At 39.1% G+C, this 16,389-nt stretch overlaps 1 protein-coding gene across 2 annotated transcripts; it reads right to left on the bottom strand.

Annotated features, from left to right (window-relative positions):
* Positions 1–561: 561 nt before the first annotated feature.
* On the bottom strand, positions 562–15,595 carry LOC121327607 (cilia- and flagella-associated protein 298-like). 2 transcript variants are annotated; one of them, XM_041271717.1, is made up of 9 exons: positions 15,526–15,595; positions 14,907–15,059; positions 10,739–10,906; positions 4,458–4,525; positions 4,173–4,331; positions 3,243–3,374; positions 1,616–1,711; positions 1,050–1,128; positions 812–966 (listed from the first exon to the last, which is right to left on the bottom strand). In XM_041271717.1, the coding sequence occupies exons 2-9, from the start codon at positions 15,043–15,045 to the stop codon at positions 902–904; spliced, it is 906 nt and encodes a 301-aa protein (XP_041127651.1). In that variant the 5' UTR covers positions 15,046–15,059; positions 15,526–15,595; the 3' UTR covers positions 812–901. The 2 variants fall into 2 exon arrangements, with proteins under 2 accessions (XP_041127650.1, XP_041127651.1); XM_041271716.1 differs by lacking the exon at positions 1,050–1,128 and having other exon boundaries at positions 562–966.
* Between the last annotated feature and the right edge of the window lie 794 nt (positions 15,596–16,389).

Genomic DNA, 16,389 nt, shown 5'->3' with positions numbered 1-16,389 from the left:
AAAATCCTCAACGACTATCTGCTCAGACTTCCCGTACAGTTGATGCATTCTGTAGTTATCTTTTACATACATGCTTAACAAGATTTTAGAAAAGATGTATTAAGAATTAGTGTGGGTTCTTCCAAGTACACATGGGAAAACTGTGTCCTACTCTTTTAGCAAGATGATTTATAATGTCACGATTCATAATATCAGTAACATACTTTACACGCCATATAAGTTCTTGTATGCAGTGGACAAAGTCTATTTTCTTGCTTGAGCTATGTAATAAAGCATACACTTTATTACAATACATTAATGGCACTGTAGAGCATCCCTACCCTTAATGTCAAACAATGACAACCCAAAGGTGAAGGTAAATGATTGTGTTATTTATTTAAAGTATCTAATAAAAAAAAAAAAAAAAAAAGCTACTTTACTGCAAGATTTTCTTTATCTATTCATTTAACTGAAAATGTATGGCTGACAAGATGGCTGGCACCCTCAGTATGTGGATCTAAGGAGAGCATTTACAAGACATTGAGTACACATGCTTAGACAAAAAATCAAAATACAATAAAATGAAGAAAATTGCTTTTATTAACTTACCAGGTTTCTTACAAATCAAATTTTGTATACTGCATTTTAAAATAAATAGTATGTTCAAAACAGAATCTAATAAAAGTGAATGCCAAAGCCTCAAAAATCTAAACAGTGTACGTGTTTAAAGTTACAAAAAAAATACATACATTTATTATATAAATAGGGAGTTGAATTGATTTGCTCCAATCTGATAGTTGCAGAGAAATAAGTATCAGCTCATAGATCAGGGCTTCTTCACATTTTAATTGTACAGAACATAGTGTACTGAATCTTATGAAGTAAGAGCCAGTAGGCCAATATCAATACAGTCAATACCATCTCACATATATGAAGAATGCATCCTGCCGTGGTAACAAGCAAAGCCAAACCTGATGCCTGTATCACCTACAGGGAAACATAATCATTGGAATTAAGGAACACAGGAACTTGCTTTAATTATCTTGGTCCCCATTTGATATCACCAATACCTTGAAACTGCTTTTTTAAAGAATGCTTGTCAGCCCATTCAGAGTCAAGGTAAGAGTCATCGTCAGCTTTTTGCAGCTTCTGTAAACCAAAAGAGTTGTATTTAGATCATGAGCTTTAACCTTAATTAAACAGCTAATGGATCAGGTTCCGAGTACAGCAGTCACTGTCACACCTGTAAATGCCCTCTAAAGCCAACAAGTTAGGAACTTGCTTAAAAAACTGACGAATTTAAACAGCCATAAGCGATTCAGTCCAAAATATAACCATAAAACACATTTATATATATATATATATATATATATATATATATATATATATATATATATATATATATATATATATAATATACATTTTCTAATAGCATTCATTTCCTGCAGCTCAGGACTCAAGAGACACCACAGTCAATGATCTAGCAGGTAATGAATACTGTGTTGGACATTATACAAATAATAAGTAGCAGTCTTTGACAATATATTGAAAAAGTGCAAAAGCAGGTTAACTATACAAATAAACAGTGTGTCATCACCAAGGGTTGCCCCTTTTTTTTGGAGAGATAGAGATGTACCTTAAGTTCCTCCTGACGCCTGGAGTAATACATCATCATCTGCTTCTGTTCCTCGGGGCTGATTACTGGCTCACGAGCTGGTGCCCCTTGTCCTCGCTTGGTTACGAGAAACATGTATAATTATATTTGTAATTGTAACAAGCAATGACATTATATTTCTTTTTTTTTTTTAAAGCAGGTTTTGCAGATGAAAAAACTACTTTGCATAAATACAACCATGGATAACTATAGAATACTACTAGAGCAGTCTGTAGTTTTGAGAAAAGATGCCCTCAATTTACAAGTAAATCAAATGTTTTTTCTGGGTGTGTGTGACAGGGATGGCTTTGTGGTGATGTCAGGCCAGAAGCAGAAAGAAAAACCAAAAGATGCGGCATGCACGGTTTATTTAAATAACAAAAATAAAATAAACATTTAAACAAAAACACACTGATCACAGAGCAAATAAAACAGATATACAAAAACATTAACACAAAACACCAAGCGCACAGGTCAGGTTGGGCAGATCGCTTTCACTGATCCTATGTTTGTGTTTTTATTTTCCTTTTCCTCCTCGTCTCTCTCATTCACTCCTCCGAACACCCACTCAGACTGCAGAGCGCTGCAAGCTTTTATGCAGGTGACCATTTCCCAATTAGCAACAAATTAATCACTTAATTCGGGATATGGCCACCTTCTACACAAGGTTTTTAATTACCACTGCCAGAGGACAAGCTGCCGACCTCACCTCTGCCAGAATACATTTAAATAAAAAACAATAACAAAACAAATACGCACGGCTACACCATCATATAAAAATAGATAAATAAACCATAATAATAATACTACAACAAAACAAACACAAAATATTAAATTGCGACGGTGCGGAAGCATACCCCATTCTAAAATAAAAAAAAAAAAAAAAAAACATTTATGGCAGGGCTTTGCCATGCCCCCTTTTTACTTATAATCACTTAGGATCATATACTGAGAGAAATAATATGAATTTTATAAAACTCATGACAACTACAACTGCACAACCAAGATCACAACCTTCCAACTAACCCTTAACCCTGTGAGTAGCGAGTTCTAAAATGCACTGCCGGTCCTATGGGAGTGAAGTTTTTCCTCTGTCTTCTGCAACTGCTTGATTATTACGAGTACAGCGTACAAACAAGCTGAAAGCTGACTAATGCTTCAGCGTATGATTCTCCCTGAAGCATGGAGCAATGCATGGAGCTTGGCACCGCCTCTTTGCTGTCACTTGATGTTGATGGTAAACATTCTTTGCTTATGTCTTCAATGACACACTCGCTGACATCTGATTCAGTGGAAGAATTGTATGTATTTGAATTTAAATTGGATTCTGAATTCAATATTATTACTAATACTTCTTTCTCACTGAGCGATCTTCACTGGTTTACAAACACTGTTGACATTTTTGTGACTGGGATAATTATATGTAATTCAGTCAATATTTGGCAGAGGGTGCAAGGGACCACAAAAAGGTGTTACAGAAACCTTGTGTTACAATATCATGTGATCAGTGGTTTTGTAGCTTCAGTAACTCAAGTTTAAAGTTGCAGAATGTACCAGTATGTTCGCACCACTCAAAGGGTTAAACAGAGCACTACATTTTACTACCCACCTTTTGTATCTTTACAATAATTTTAGTTTTCTCATTTTTGCCCACATATTCTGTTAGTTTCTTCCCTCGATGCAACTCCTTTGCTGCCCACCACAACTGAGCCTCTGAATCTGCAATCAAATGCAAAGCTGCCTGCAATGTAAGAAATACACAAAATAAATACGTGCTTCAAATTGAAACCCAAAGGTCAATATCACCTTCAACGATTGTATAGACAATGAAAAAAAGAAATTTGGAGGAAATCAACATTTAACCTTATCTGTTGAACCATACATGTTTGGAGGGAGGGTTAATGCATATTCTGCAAGATCCTCCACTTCAATAAATAAACTGGTGTATTTGGTCAGAAATATCTTTGTAGTGGTGTTTGACTAACACCACCAGTCAGCAATCACTTTGCTGTGAGGCATGCTTTGATTTTAAACTAAACTTTTTTTTTTTTTTTTTTTTTTTTAATGAAATTAATACAGTAATTCAGGTGTGACTGATTCCAAGTATAAACATATTTATTTATTTTTTTAAATAGATCACATTGACCAATTCCCACTAAGCAAAAGACGTGTGATAAATGGACAATCCCAACTAAGCGAAATGCAAACGCAGCGTTTAATATGGGGGGAGAATAAAAGGGGCTTGCTAGTTTTGTAGCAGGACAGTTTCCTTTCAGATATGTTCCTTTTACTCATGTACATGTCTTTTGTATCTTATACAATACAAGCAATGCATTAAAATACTGGAAATTTAGTATTTTGCTTCCTGGATCTAGAAAAACTGGTCTGCTCACAGATGAACTGAGGAACAATTAAAATGCCAACCTAGAATCCTGGGACTTCACTGATTAGCAAAAGACTGGCAACTGTAAATAAATAAATATAAAGAAATACAAAGAAATAATTCAAATGCCTTTGAAAACAGTCAAGGTTACTGTACCTGCGTCCCCGACAGATCTTCTCGATCTTCAAACTCCAGCCTGATTGGGTCATGAGGCGGCAGTCCCATGGGATAGACAATCATAACAGCTCCACGCAGCTGGTCAAGCGCTTCTTTCACCATCCCCAGTGTAACACACACATTAGCCTGAACTTGTTTCTGAAGGAACAAGAAGCAAAGTCTGACGTCTTAACTTTTATAACTGAGTATGCTGCTGCCCACTTGTGGCCACAGACATTGATGAAGTACATGTCTGAATGTTATGCTTAAGCATCAAAAACATACCTTGGAAATTAATGACTTAGCTTCTTCGATTGTTTTTAGTAAAACTTGTTTCATTTTTTCATTTGGAGCTGTTGAAAAAGAAAAAAAGAATGTTATATTTGTTTCCAACATCAGTACTGTCATAAAGTAGATGGGCATGCGACCAAGGGAGATCATAGGAATGACGCAGATGACCAAGATGTGAAGTTTTATTAAAAGGACACTCAAAAGTTCCAGAGCCTGGACAGTGTAAACAGTTCAGTTTTAGCAAAACAGCACTCGCAGAACAATGCCAAGCTCAGTCCGCTTTCACAGTCATTAACTGAAGCACTTTACATACTCACAACAGCAAAACATAAATGAAGAAAATAAATAAGCAGCTCACATGACCGAGTTAAACTCTTAATAAGAGTACAGAGATCAGCAATAAGCGACCGAAAGGCTTAAACTCCCTCCCCAGACTGAACACAGGATTGTTTTTTAAAGTCGTCACCCTCATTAAACTCCACCTTTCAGGAGAAACCACCACTAGGTATAACAGGTAGGTATAGAAAAATAAACAATACAATACAATACATGGCCATAAAAACATTCTTGTTTCTTATTTAAGAGAGAGCTCTCATACAATATAATGTAGTAACATTTTAAAGAACAATTACGCAATGTTAAAAACTCCCCCACTGACTATCAACACTTCAGTGTAACAGGCCACCAGCATGAGTACATGCTGGAGAAAAAGCGCTCTGCTCTCCCACAGGTAAATATTAAATACAGATTAACAACAATAGAACTAAAGGGAAAATACAGTTACTGTTTATATAGCTGAACAAACTCTCTTTCAAAAATAAGATGTGTGTGTGTATTGTTTTAATTATTATTTTTTTACAACTTGACCATTTTTTTTCACTTTTAAATTGCAGTGCACTCTGGATGTTTCTATTATAGCTCCAAGATGGCCTCATGTATTTTTCAGAACTACATTTCCCATCATCCTCCTGCTCACTGGTTAAATCATCTCAGTTACATATGTGAGCAGGAGGATGATGGGAAATGTAGTTTGAGTGGTCCATGTAGGTTCATGTGAGCCATCTTGGAAGCAGCGGAATGCAATTTAAAAAAAAGTGGTCAAAATCTAAATAATAATAATAACAATACTAATAATACACAGCCCTTAAAACATTTGTAGCAACACGTAGGAACATGCAACACAATACAATTTTAAAAAGCCCTTACATAGACTTTAAAGCAAGACTAAATGGCTGTGAAAAAGACATTGTTAGATTGTTCTTCTGCTGGAAAATAAGGGAAGTTTTTATTGTATGACCAAGTTTTTGTACAGTACTTCAAAGCAACATTAGTTAAAATGTAAGGCTGTAGTTTCTGCATACCCCAAATAGTGAACTTGTGCGGCATTGTTTTGTTATAATTTTAAATTTTGTCTGCCGTTTGTTAGTGTTCGTTTACTGTTTTATCGTTTTGTTTGTCTGTTTTGTTTTGTTTTGTGCCATGTGCTGTTTTGTTAAAATCTATTTTATTTTGTTTATTAAATGCTAAGCACAGCTCGGCTTCACCAAACATCCACATCTCTGTCTTTCCTGTTACTGTTCCGGGTCCGACGTCACCCACTACAGCAAACCAACAACAAAAATGGAAGGCTGGAGAGATGGCTGCACTAGGCTGGAGGAGCTCCTCAGTAATCTTGAGGAACAAGGCTGCGGGCTTTATGGGCACGTGATGGCTGTCTGCCCCTTCCAAAGGAGGAGGAGGAACTGGCCCAGGAGAGGAAGGTGAGGAGGAGGAGTGGCAGGAAAAAGCTGCAGCAGCAACCGTCGTAACAGCAGGAGGAGATCGGGGATGACAGTTGGGAGGTTTTTTTTAATGAACCTCATGGCGGAGTTGTGCCCCGGCTGTGGGGAATATGGGCACAAGTTGGCCATCTGCCCCATGCAATATACAGAGGCGGAAGAAATGGCTGAGTGGGAGGAGCCCGTACGTCCAGTGAGCTTCCTGTGCCCAGAAGGGGAGACCGCGGGAATCCAAAGCCCGAGGAACTGCTGTTTCCACCTCCACCAGCAGAGGAAGAATTCCTGCTGTTCCCACCTCCGCCAGCAGAGGAAGAATGCCTGCTGGTTTCACCTCCATAGCCTGCGTGGAAGGAGGTCGAACGTCCACAGCCCAAGAAGGATGAGTCAGTGCGTCCACATCCCGCAAAAGGGGGAGTCGGAGCTTCCACAGCCCAATTCTCCATCAGCAAAGGGAGCGTGCATGCTGGCTCCGTCTCCAGCGTCGGTGGGAGAAGCCCTGTTTGCTCGAGGGCCACCATCGAGGGAGATCTGGGACTGGCTGATGGACGCTGACGATGGCCTGAAAAGAGACCTCCCGAAGGGGATTAACTTGCTGTGGGCCCGAGATGGGGAGCGTTGGGAAAATTGGGAACACCATCACCACCCAGTGTCCCTCCGAGACATTGCAGCCATGGTGTTCAACTACTTGGCTGCCGATATGGGAGGGGTCCCTCCTCTCGTGTCATCAGGAGAAGCCCCGACGCTGTCTCCAGGACCAGAGGGAAAGGAGCCATTGCTGCTGTCCCCTGCCAGTGAGGGAGAGCCGCACCAGTCCCTGGCGAGTGAGGGAGAGCCTCCGCCACCTCCACCGCCAGGAGCAGACCAGCAGGAGCTGCCTCTGCCTCCGACACCTCCACCACCAGGAGCAGAGCAGCAGGAGCTGCCTCTGCCACCTCCACCAGCAGAGGGTGAATGCCTGCTGGGTCCCCATCCACCAGCAGAGGGTGAATGCTTGCTGGGTCCCTTTCTACCAGCAGAGGGTGAATGCCTGCTGGGTCCCTTTCCACCAGCAGAGGAGAGGAACTGGAGTTGCCTCTGCCTCCATAACAATCAGGGGTATAGGAGCAGCAGCTGCCTCACCTTTCACCAGACGGATCAGGACTAGATACTGGCAGTCCTCAGCAGCCCGTGCATAGGCTGCTGAGGGAAGCACTGGGAAGAACCGCCCAGTCGCAGTGGCCGAGAAGAGGGCCAAAACCTGCATCCCAGCTTGTCTTGACTCTCCACACATCTTTGCCGAAGGATGCCAGCCGCGCTGCTTTGCCCAAGGATGCCTGCCTGGCATCGCCTGGGGCTGCCAGCCGCTCCGCATCGCCTGGGGCTGCCAGCTCTGCTTCGCCAGGGGTCGCCGTCATCTCTGCTTGGCCGCAGGGGTCAGTGTGGCTAGAGCCCCACCATAGGGAGCTGCAGGCTATGAAGAGGGTGCGAGAAGTCAGGAGACAACCTTCCTCGGGCAGCTTTTCCGCTACTGGAATTGCCCCGGCTGAAGGAGTCAGTCTGGGAGCTGTCAGCACACCTGTTGACAGCCTCGCCACTGGCAGCATTTCCGCTGCCAGTCGTACAGCGGGAGGAGAGACTCGCCCCACTGCCAACACGTCTGCTGACAGTACGTCCAGTAGCAGCCTGGCTACTGACAACATTGCCGCCCATGAACCCCCTAAAGTCCCTGTTCTTGGCCCAGGACTTTGAGCAAGACTTTTGGGATTTTAAGGGGGGAGGTGGCCATTGAGGCCATGTGTGCTACACTCAAGGGGGTGGGGGGTGGGGGGGAATATGTGGCAATGTTTCCCCGTCCCTGTGTGTATTTCAGTTTTGTATGTTGCATGTTGTTTGTTAATGTTGGTGTATAGTCATTGGTACATGGGAAATAAATGGGTCAGTGGAAAATTGTTGTTTAAAATGTATATTTGTATTTAGGCACAAGGATTGCACAGCACTTCACGTGCAAGTAAAATGTAATAATATGCAAGCACGGGGAATTGCACTTCACTAATTCACGTGCAGTTGTACCGCGACTCCAACTGAATGACTGATTAGCAATCAAGTCTTGGTACAGCTGCATAAAAGCAGCATGTTTTCACTCACTCGGAGTTGTGTGTTCGGTGACTGGAGAACGGGTGTGGAGAGGAGAAAGCAAAAAGCATTAAGTAAAGTAGATCTTAATTTCATTCACTGCGTTTGTCTGCCATTTGTTAGTGTGTTTCGTTTACTGTTTTGTTTGTCTGTTTTGTTTGGCGTCAAGTGCTGTGTGCTGTTTTGTTTAAAACTCTTTATTTTGTTTATTAAATGCTGAGCACAGCTCAGCTTCACCAAACATCCATGTCTCTGTCTGTCCTGTGTTATAGTTCCGGGTCTGACATCACCCACTACAGCTGTCTTTGTGACAGTGCCCCATCAAGTCACCGGAGAAATATATATTGAAACTTCTGAAGAATCCACCAGCATCTATCTTTATCCATGAACCGGAAGCTCACTGGCAACATTGTTACAGTATAATGGAGGGCTATATTTTCTAGAACGATTATTTTAGAGTGCTTATGTGGAAGGATACATAACAACCTGAACTAAATGATGTATTTATTTTAACTATATTTAATTAATTGTGCTGTAACACTGAAGTATAAAAGCAATAAGACCCCCCACACTGGGCAATATTGGCCATTTATACAGTGCCTATAAAGTCTACACCGCCTTTTTTTTTCATTTATCTACACATCCTACCCCACAACGTCCAAGTGAAAAAAATATTCTAGAAATCTGTAGAAAATTAAAAATAAAAACTGAAAAGCTTGGATGGATAATTGTCCACCCCCCTTGTAATAGCAACCCTAAATTAGCTCAGGTGTTACCAATTGCCTTCAAAATCACAAACCAAGTTAAGTGGCCTCCACCTGTGTTAAATTGGAGTGATTCACATGATTTCAGGATAAATTCAGCAGTTCCTGTAGGTTCCCTCTGCTGAGTAGTGCATTTCAAAGAAAAGACTTGACCATGAGCACCAAGGCGCTTTCAAAAGAACTCAGGGACAAAGTTGTTGCAAGGCACAGATCAAGGGGATGGGTATAAAAAAATATCAAAGACCTTGAATAAAAGACGATTACTAAGAAGTGGAAGGTGTATGGCACCACCAAGACCCTGCCTAGATCAAGCCCCCTCCAAACTGGATGACCGAGCAAGAATGAAACTGATCAGAGAGGCTACCAGGAGGCCAATGGCAACTTTCCAAGAGCTACAGGCTTTTATGGCTACGACTGGTCAAAGTGTACATGTGACAACAATATCCCAAGGACTCACAAACCTGGCCTGTATGGTAGGGTGGCAAGAAGGAAGCCATTACTCAAGAATGTCCATCTTTAATCCTGTTTGAAGTATGCAAAAAAACACTCAGGAGATTCTGTAGCCATGTGGCAAAAAGTTTTGTGGTCTGATGAACCTAAAATGGAACTTTTTGGCCTAAATGCAAAGCGTTATGTTTGGCGCAAACCCAACACAGCACATCACCCATAGGAATACCATCCCTACTGTGAAGCATGGTGATGCAGCATCATGTTATGGGGATGTTTCTCAGCTGCAGGGACTGGGGCACTTGTCAGGATAGAAGGGAAAATGAATAGAGCAAAATACAGAGAAGTCCTTGTGGAATACCTGCTGCCCTCTGCAAGAAAGCGGAAAATGGGACGGAAGTTCATTTTTCAGCATGACAATGACCCAAAGCACACAGCCAAAGATACACTGGAGTGGCTAAGGAACAAAAAGGTAAATGTCCTTGAGTGACCCAGTCAGAGCCCCGACCTAATCCAATTGAAAATTTGTGGCATGACTTGAAGATTGCTGTCCATCAACGCTCCCCAAGGAACACGACAGAGCTTGAACAGTTTTGTAAAGAAGAATGGTCAAATATGGCCAAATCTAAGTGTGCAAAGTTGGTAGAGACCTATCCCAACAGACTCACAGCTGTAATTGCTGCCAAAGGTGCTTCCACCAAGTATGAACTCAGGGGGGTAGGGACTTATCCAATTATGATCTTTCAGTTTTGTATTTTTAATATATAATTTTTTTTCCCAATAAAAACTTTTTCCCCTTAACAGTGTGGAGTATGGTGTGTAGATAAGTGGGGAAAAAAAAAAAAAATCCTCATTTAAATGCTTGAAACTCTGAGGCACCGCTACAACAAAATGTGAAAAAGTTCAAGGGGTTGTGTGTGTTTGTGTACATAAATTTAAGTTCAATCAGTGGTTTATGCCTTTGGTTTCTTTGAAAATTTAATATATAATATATATATATAATATATATATATAGATATATATAGATATATATATTAGGATAATATATACCCCGGGTGTCCTATCCTAAAATGGGGCCCACAGTCCTCAACTGAAACTGTTTTGTTTGGGTGGCAGTTATAGATTAAGTCAGTTGTGTTGGAACAGATCCTGAAAACATCACTCTATTTCTTACCATGACCATTCCTTCTTCCAATCTCATCCTTTTTAAACTCAGCTCCTCCAGAGGGCACACACTTCACTGCCCAATCATCCCGTAACTTCAGCTCCGTAATCTGCTCATCCGTCAGTCCTTGCATGTTCGGAGGGAGGGTTACTCCATGTTCTGCCAGCTCCTTCATTTCTAAGACATTCAAAAAGTTGCAAAAAAACACCTTTGTGGCATTACATCATTTTCAAACACACACAAATTATTATCATTTTCAGGTTTTGTCCCCCCAGATAGTGTACGTGCATTATTTTGCAGAGCAGTAGTGCAGCGTCAACATGCATTTGCTTGTGATGATGCTGATAAAGTCTGCACTGAAACCAAAAAACAATGGCCCTGGATATCATAAGTGTCTTCCGACAGCCCGAAACGCGCTGTCTCCGTCTGTTATAACCCGACTCTTATCGCGAAAGCTGTTTCCTATTGATTGACATGCATACACTTCACCACTTATAACGCTGCACTGAAGCAGAAGCCCACCGACAACTACAAGATGATTCCTGGTCAATGCCGTTAGAGGAATTGGAATTGCATTGATCTAGTATATGCCCGTGGAGCATTTGGTGCCAGAAGCCTTGGTTACAGTTGATGTCTGTGTCAACAGTTACCCAGGCTTACTGTGCTAAGAGTGTGCAGTAAGTACAACGCATATACTGAAAAGTGCAGGATCTGTGTGTTTTGTGCAGCACTTAGACTTTGCAAACAATTGGAAATGAAGCCCATTCTGTTCAAATGTCTGTTTATTTATAATGTTTTGGTTGTGTAGATGCTTTGTATGACATTTCTGAATAAACCTATGACATATTCAATTGTTTGTCCTTTCATTATAATATTTATGTAAGGCTCGGGTGATGCCAATTTTTTCACTATCAATATATTGTTCTACAAAAAGGCTGATGCATCGATGTTATGAAAGGGTAAAAAACAACAACACAGTAATACATGTGCAGCTGTGGATTTCTGTGTAACATTGCAAGTAACGCTTTAAATACTATTATGCACAGCGTTCCCGCTAGGGCTAAAATGTGTGCATTTTTTGCAGTAACTGGCAACAACCTTTGCACTCAGTTTACTAACTTTCGTAAGTTATTATCATAAATATCAACCTCAATCGAGACTCCAGCCTCTTGAGGTAAACCTATTATTTTGAGACCATTCTTACAAAGCATTAAAATAAGCATATTTGTGTCTGTCTCTCTGATTTCCCTCTATAAAAATGCACGTCATATTAGTGCAGTGCTCGCTCGGGCACCAGCGAATCTACTGGTACAGGGTGGGCAAAGTAGGCGTCTGGCGATTCTGCCTCTATAGAGAGTGCTGCTCGGTGCTGCCCATTAACTTTACAGTTTTTAAATCGTCACATAATTGAATACTAAAATCAGTGAAGCACAATCTTCCTGCATTATTTAGAAGCATAAATATCTGGTAAACATAAATAAAAATCACAATACTCACACTTTGACGCTTTTTGTTTTATTTCTCTTTTAAAAAACAACCATTACAGAACTCATCTCAAGCGTCAAATGTAAAAAATGTAATCAGAACATTAGTCGAAAATACACATTTAAGTGTATAGTAACTGAAGAAGACATAACATATCCAATTACCTACCCCCCCCTCCCCATGTGAAGTCATCATGTGACTTCACGCCATGACTCTGCTGAAACTCAACATGACAGCTGCACCAGCGAAGAAAAAAAAAAAAAAGCAATGTTTCAGTAAGACAGAGCTAAAAGAAATCTGACTATCTATGAGGATGGGGCGATAGTATTCTTAGTTTTGCTGTATTTGGCGTGATCACGTACGGGTCAACATCAAACATAATGCCAGTAGAGAAATATAAGACGGCAACAAAGGTAAAGCACTGCATTCTATGCTGAAAAACAAAGACGTAAGGACTGAGCTAAAGGCGAAGCTTTCCCGAAGTAAATAAGCTAACTTAATTGCATATGTCATTACTTTCATCATCTTTTCATGCTACCTGCCTTTAAAGAAGCTATAAATTGGTAGTTAAAAAAAGTAAATTTCAAATGCAATATTTAATTATTAACATGTTAATAAAAAGTGGGATCAAATGGAATTGGCTATTTTTGAAAAATTTAATTTGGTATTCCCAAGAATGGAACAATTAGTAGCCCTAAAGACGGTTACAATTGAAGGCAGTGCAGATGCCAGTGTTTTATGCAGTAGTATAACACAATTTTAAGCAGGGCACCAGTTAAGCATGCAGTCTATATCTATGATAACAACTGACAGGGTTTCATAGGATAAGAGGATGATTCAATATCAGAGGCAGAGCCACAACAAATGTCTTTTTTAAATTTAAAGTTAATTGTAAAATCTTTGAGATACTTGTGTTGGAATACTGTATAATGCAACAAAAATTAAAAGTATTATAAAATATTAAAAGGGTTAATACATGGCCGAAGGTTTCTCACTAATTGACCCTTTCTCAGTCAAAATGGCAAGTTTCTCAGTATCTAAAAAGCTGAGGGAACGCTGATTATGCACATTAAATTGATTACATCAATTTATGCACAATAGCAATAATTTTTTTATTTTTTTTTAACCTTATTCGTGTTGATTTGTACCAGTTGGGGGTCAAAGCAAAATCCCCCAAAAAAGTTGTTTAAATCCAACAACAAATCAAGAGAAAAACTATGCAGGCCAATAATAAAACGAAAAATAACAGCAGTACATTTATAAAACACAGATGTAAAAAACAACACTTCCCCTTTTCAACCCTATCCAATATTACAGTAGTTCTATGCAATGCAACGTGTAAAAATGGTTCCACTGCTCCCTGCATTCTCTTTACAAAAAAAAAAAAAAAAAAAAAAAAAAAAAATAGCCAGAGGTCTCAGTATCCCATGTAGCATAGCGCATGTCCTTGACAGTGACTTGGACTCGGACTCAAGACTCCAATTCAAGGACTCGTGACTCGGACTTGAATGATAGTGACTGGGACTCAACTACAAGTCTGAGATAAATTATTCATACAAGTTTGATATAATACATGCTATATTTATCACACACAAACAAACACACACTGCAGAGCAAGTCTAACACATTTTGCATGTTCTACTCTATTGCATTATGAGCATCAACAATTTACTCCACTAGTGTTTTCTATCATTATAACAACTTTGACTGTTATTAATACAGCTTAGTTTGGGCAAGAATAGCTCAATTTTCAAGGTGTGGCATCCGAAGCATAAACAAGTACAGATAAACAGCACTGGAAGACCCAAAAAGCTGTCTAACAAATGAGCAATACCTGAAGATAATATCCTTAACAAATATATTGAATACGACATTGAATTGACAACAGAACTGGCAGAAGGCTCTGGTGTCGCTGTCCATCCATCAACAGCACGGTCACTCTTGAAATCAAGGCTTAAATGATGTGTAATGTCTCTGTTCTTGTGCATATTTTAGTCTTGTTCCCCTTTAAGAAGTTTTCTTAACAAATCTTTAAGTCCTGATTTCAAGAGTGACCATCGTACTGATTTTTTAATTTTTTTATAACTGTATATCATGTATTATGCATTTCTCTGTATTTTAAATATTATGGATTTTCTTGTTGTTGCTGCATCTTGTAAATCATGTTTTGATAATGGTTCACTATGAAAGGCACTATATAAAATAAAGATTGATTTATAATTGGTCTGATTAAGTAATTGGTGTACAGTTGTAACAAAAACAGTCAGAGAGAAGCTTTGATATTCAGGGCCAGAGACTGTTGAAATTGTCATGGCAACACCCTCCAAGTTTGGTCCAGTATATAAAATACTGGGAGTAGTTTTAATCCAGTTTAAAACTGCATTTGCAGTGTGTCTTCTTTCATATACAGAACAAAAAATGCTTTTTATATGCAAGTTTTGTTTTTTGACTTGGTAGAAAATTTCTTTTAAATAAAATTCCAGTGATAAGCTTTTTTTTTTTTTTTTTTTTTTTTTTTTTTTTTAATAATATAAAATGACTAAACTGTGTTCTGATTTGGTTAAAAATAGCCAATCAACAGGCGTCAATAATGCAGTATTACATAAACATTTGAGCATTTGAACTTTATATATATATATATATATATATATATATATATATATATATATATATATATATTAAACTAACTTACCTGAGCAAATCCTGTCCACCTTTAGCCTCCCATTATAAATAGCTGTAACTTGCTTGGTCAGCTCTTCCACTGGACCATCCACTGTTGTAGTGAAGAGAAACTGGCTCTCGTCCCCACGCTTTACATGTAGTTGCACCATAGCGGTACTGGAGCCTAGCAAGTCAAAATTAAAACATTTTCCCATTGGATAATATTTTTTAATACAAAAATATGATCCCTTGGACTATCTACTACAACAGTTCATTATTCCACAGTTCAGAAAAGCAAACTGCCCAGTTTGTTTAAACTTCCACAGGCAGTTACATTAAATTACCCCCCACTGAAACTAGTGTGCAGCTGTTACATTTCTGTTTTGGAGAATTTAATTAAGTAAACAAATACAGCAATTAGATAATAATTTTACTAAACCACATTAAACATGTTACAAGTCGGGTCTCCAACGCTCCAGAAAAATCGGTTGCCATGGTGATAAAACACAACTTTGGTGCACTTCTTAATACGTATAAAAATATATAGCTAACCTAGCAACTTTAATCAGAATGACGGTAATTTATACATATAATGTCTTGAAATACAAATAAATTCTCAAAGAAACCAAAATTATTTCATTGTACAGCACCTTTTAAAGTACTTTCAACAAACGATGCTTTCAACTGACTTCACCGATGCCCACAGAACCAATGCTGCGCCAGCAAGCAGAGAATGAACTCCTACAAACCCGGATGAGATTGTCCTTTCCTGTCCACTGCACCAATCAAAAAAGAGAATATCTTTGCCATTGTAGATTGTGTTTCATGACGGCTTTTCTGCAATGCTGCCATCTAGGGTGGCTGATTAGAATGGCAGGAACATTGTATTCGAATTATTACTGAAACACAAACCCATTAATTATCAGCTACTTTCGCTTATTGTATGAATTAAAGTATGTTATCTTAGAACTAGACCAAACACTCATTTGGTCATTTAGATTTGAATGCTCCATTTGTTATTTAAAAAAAAAAAAAAAAAAAAAAAAAATAAGTGTTGGTATAAAAAGCCATAAACTTTCAAGTGCAAACTCTGACTTGGACTTTATGAAAACGTGAAAAAACTGAAAAATTAAATATATTTGTATGGGTGTAGATCTATGCAGAATAGACTATGGACCTGGACTGGTTTCTAACTCATCTGGGATTCAGTAAGCAGATACATAGTAATAGCTGCAATGTACAACAAGTGGTGGCTCCAGTAATTCTCCTCTCTGGGTCAGAACTCTGGCAATGCCCCAGGATAGTGTTAGGAAGGGCTGTTGTTCCTACCTTGCTTTCTGTTTTTGAAATAATATTTTATTGTCAACAGGTAATCAGTTCATCTGCTAGAGAAAATAAACAAATCGCAAATATCATCAACAGATGCAAGAGAATCTGTGGTGACATCAAGTGGCCAAAATAAAAGTTTAAATAAATAAATACAAATATAAAACTTTGGTGAATTCTGATAATTT

This window comes from Polyodon spathula, chromosome 15 (genome assembly GCF_017654505.1).
Source record: "Polyodon spathula isolate WHYD16114869_AA chromosome 15, ASM1765450v1, whole genome shotgun sequence".
Taxonomy (NCBI): Eukaryota; Metazoa; Chordata; class Actinopteri; order Acipenseriformes; family Polyodontidae; genus Polyodon; species Polyodon spathula.
This window is presented reverse-complemented; position numbering and strand designations above follow the sequence as displayed.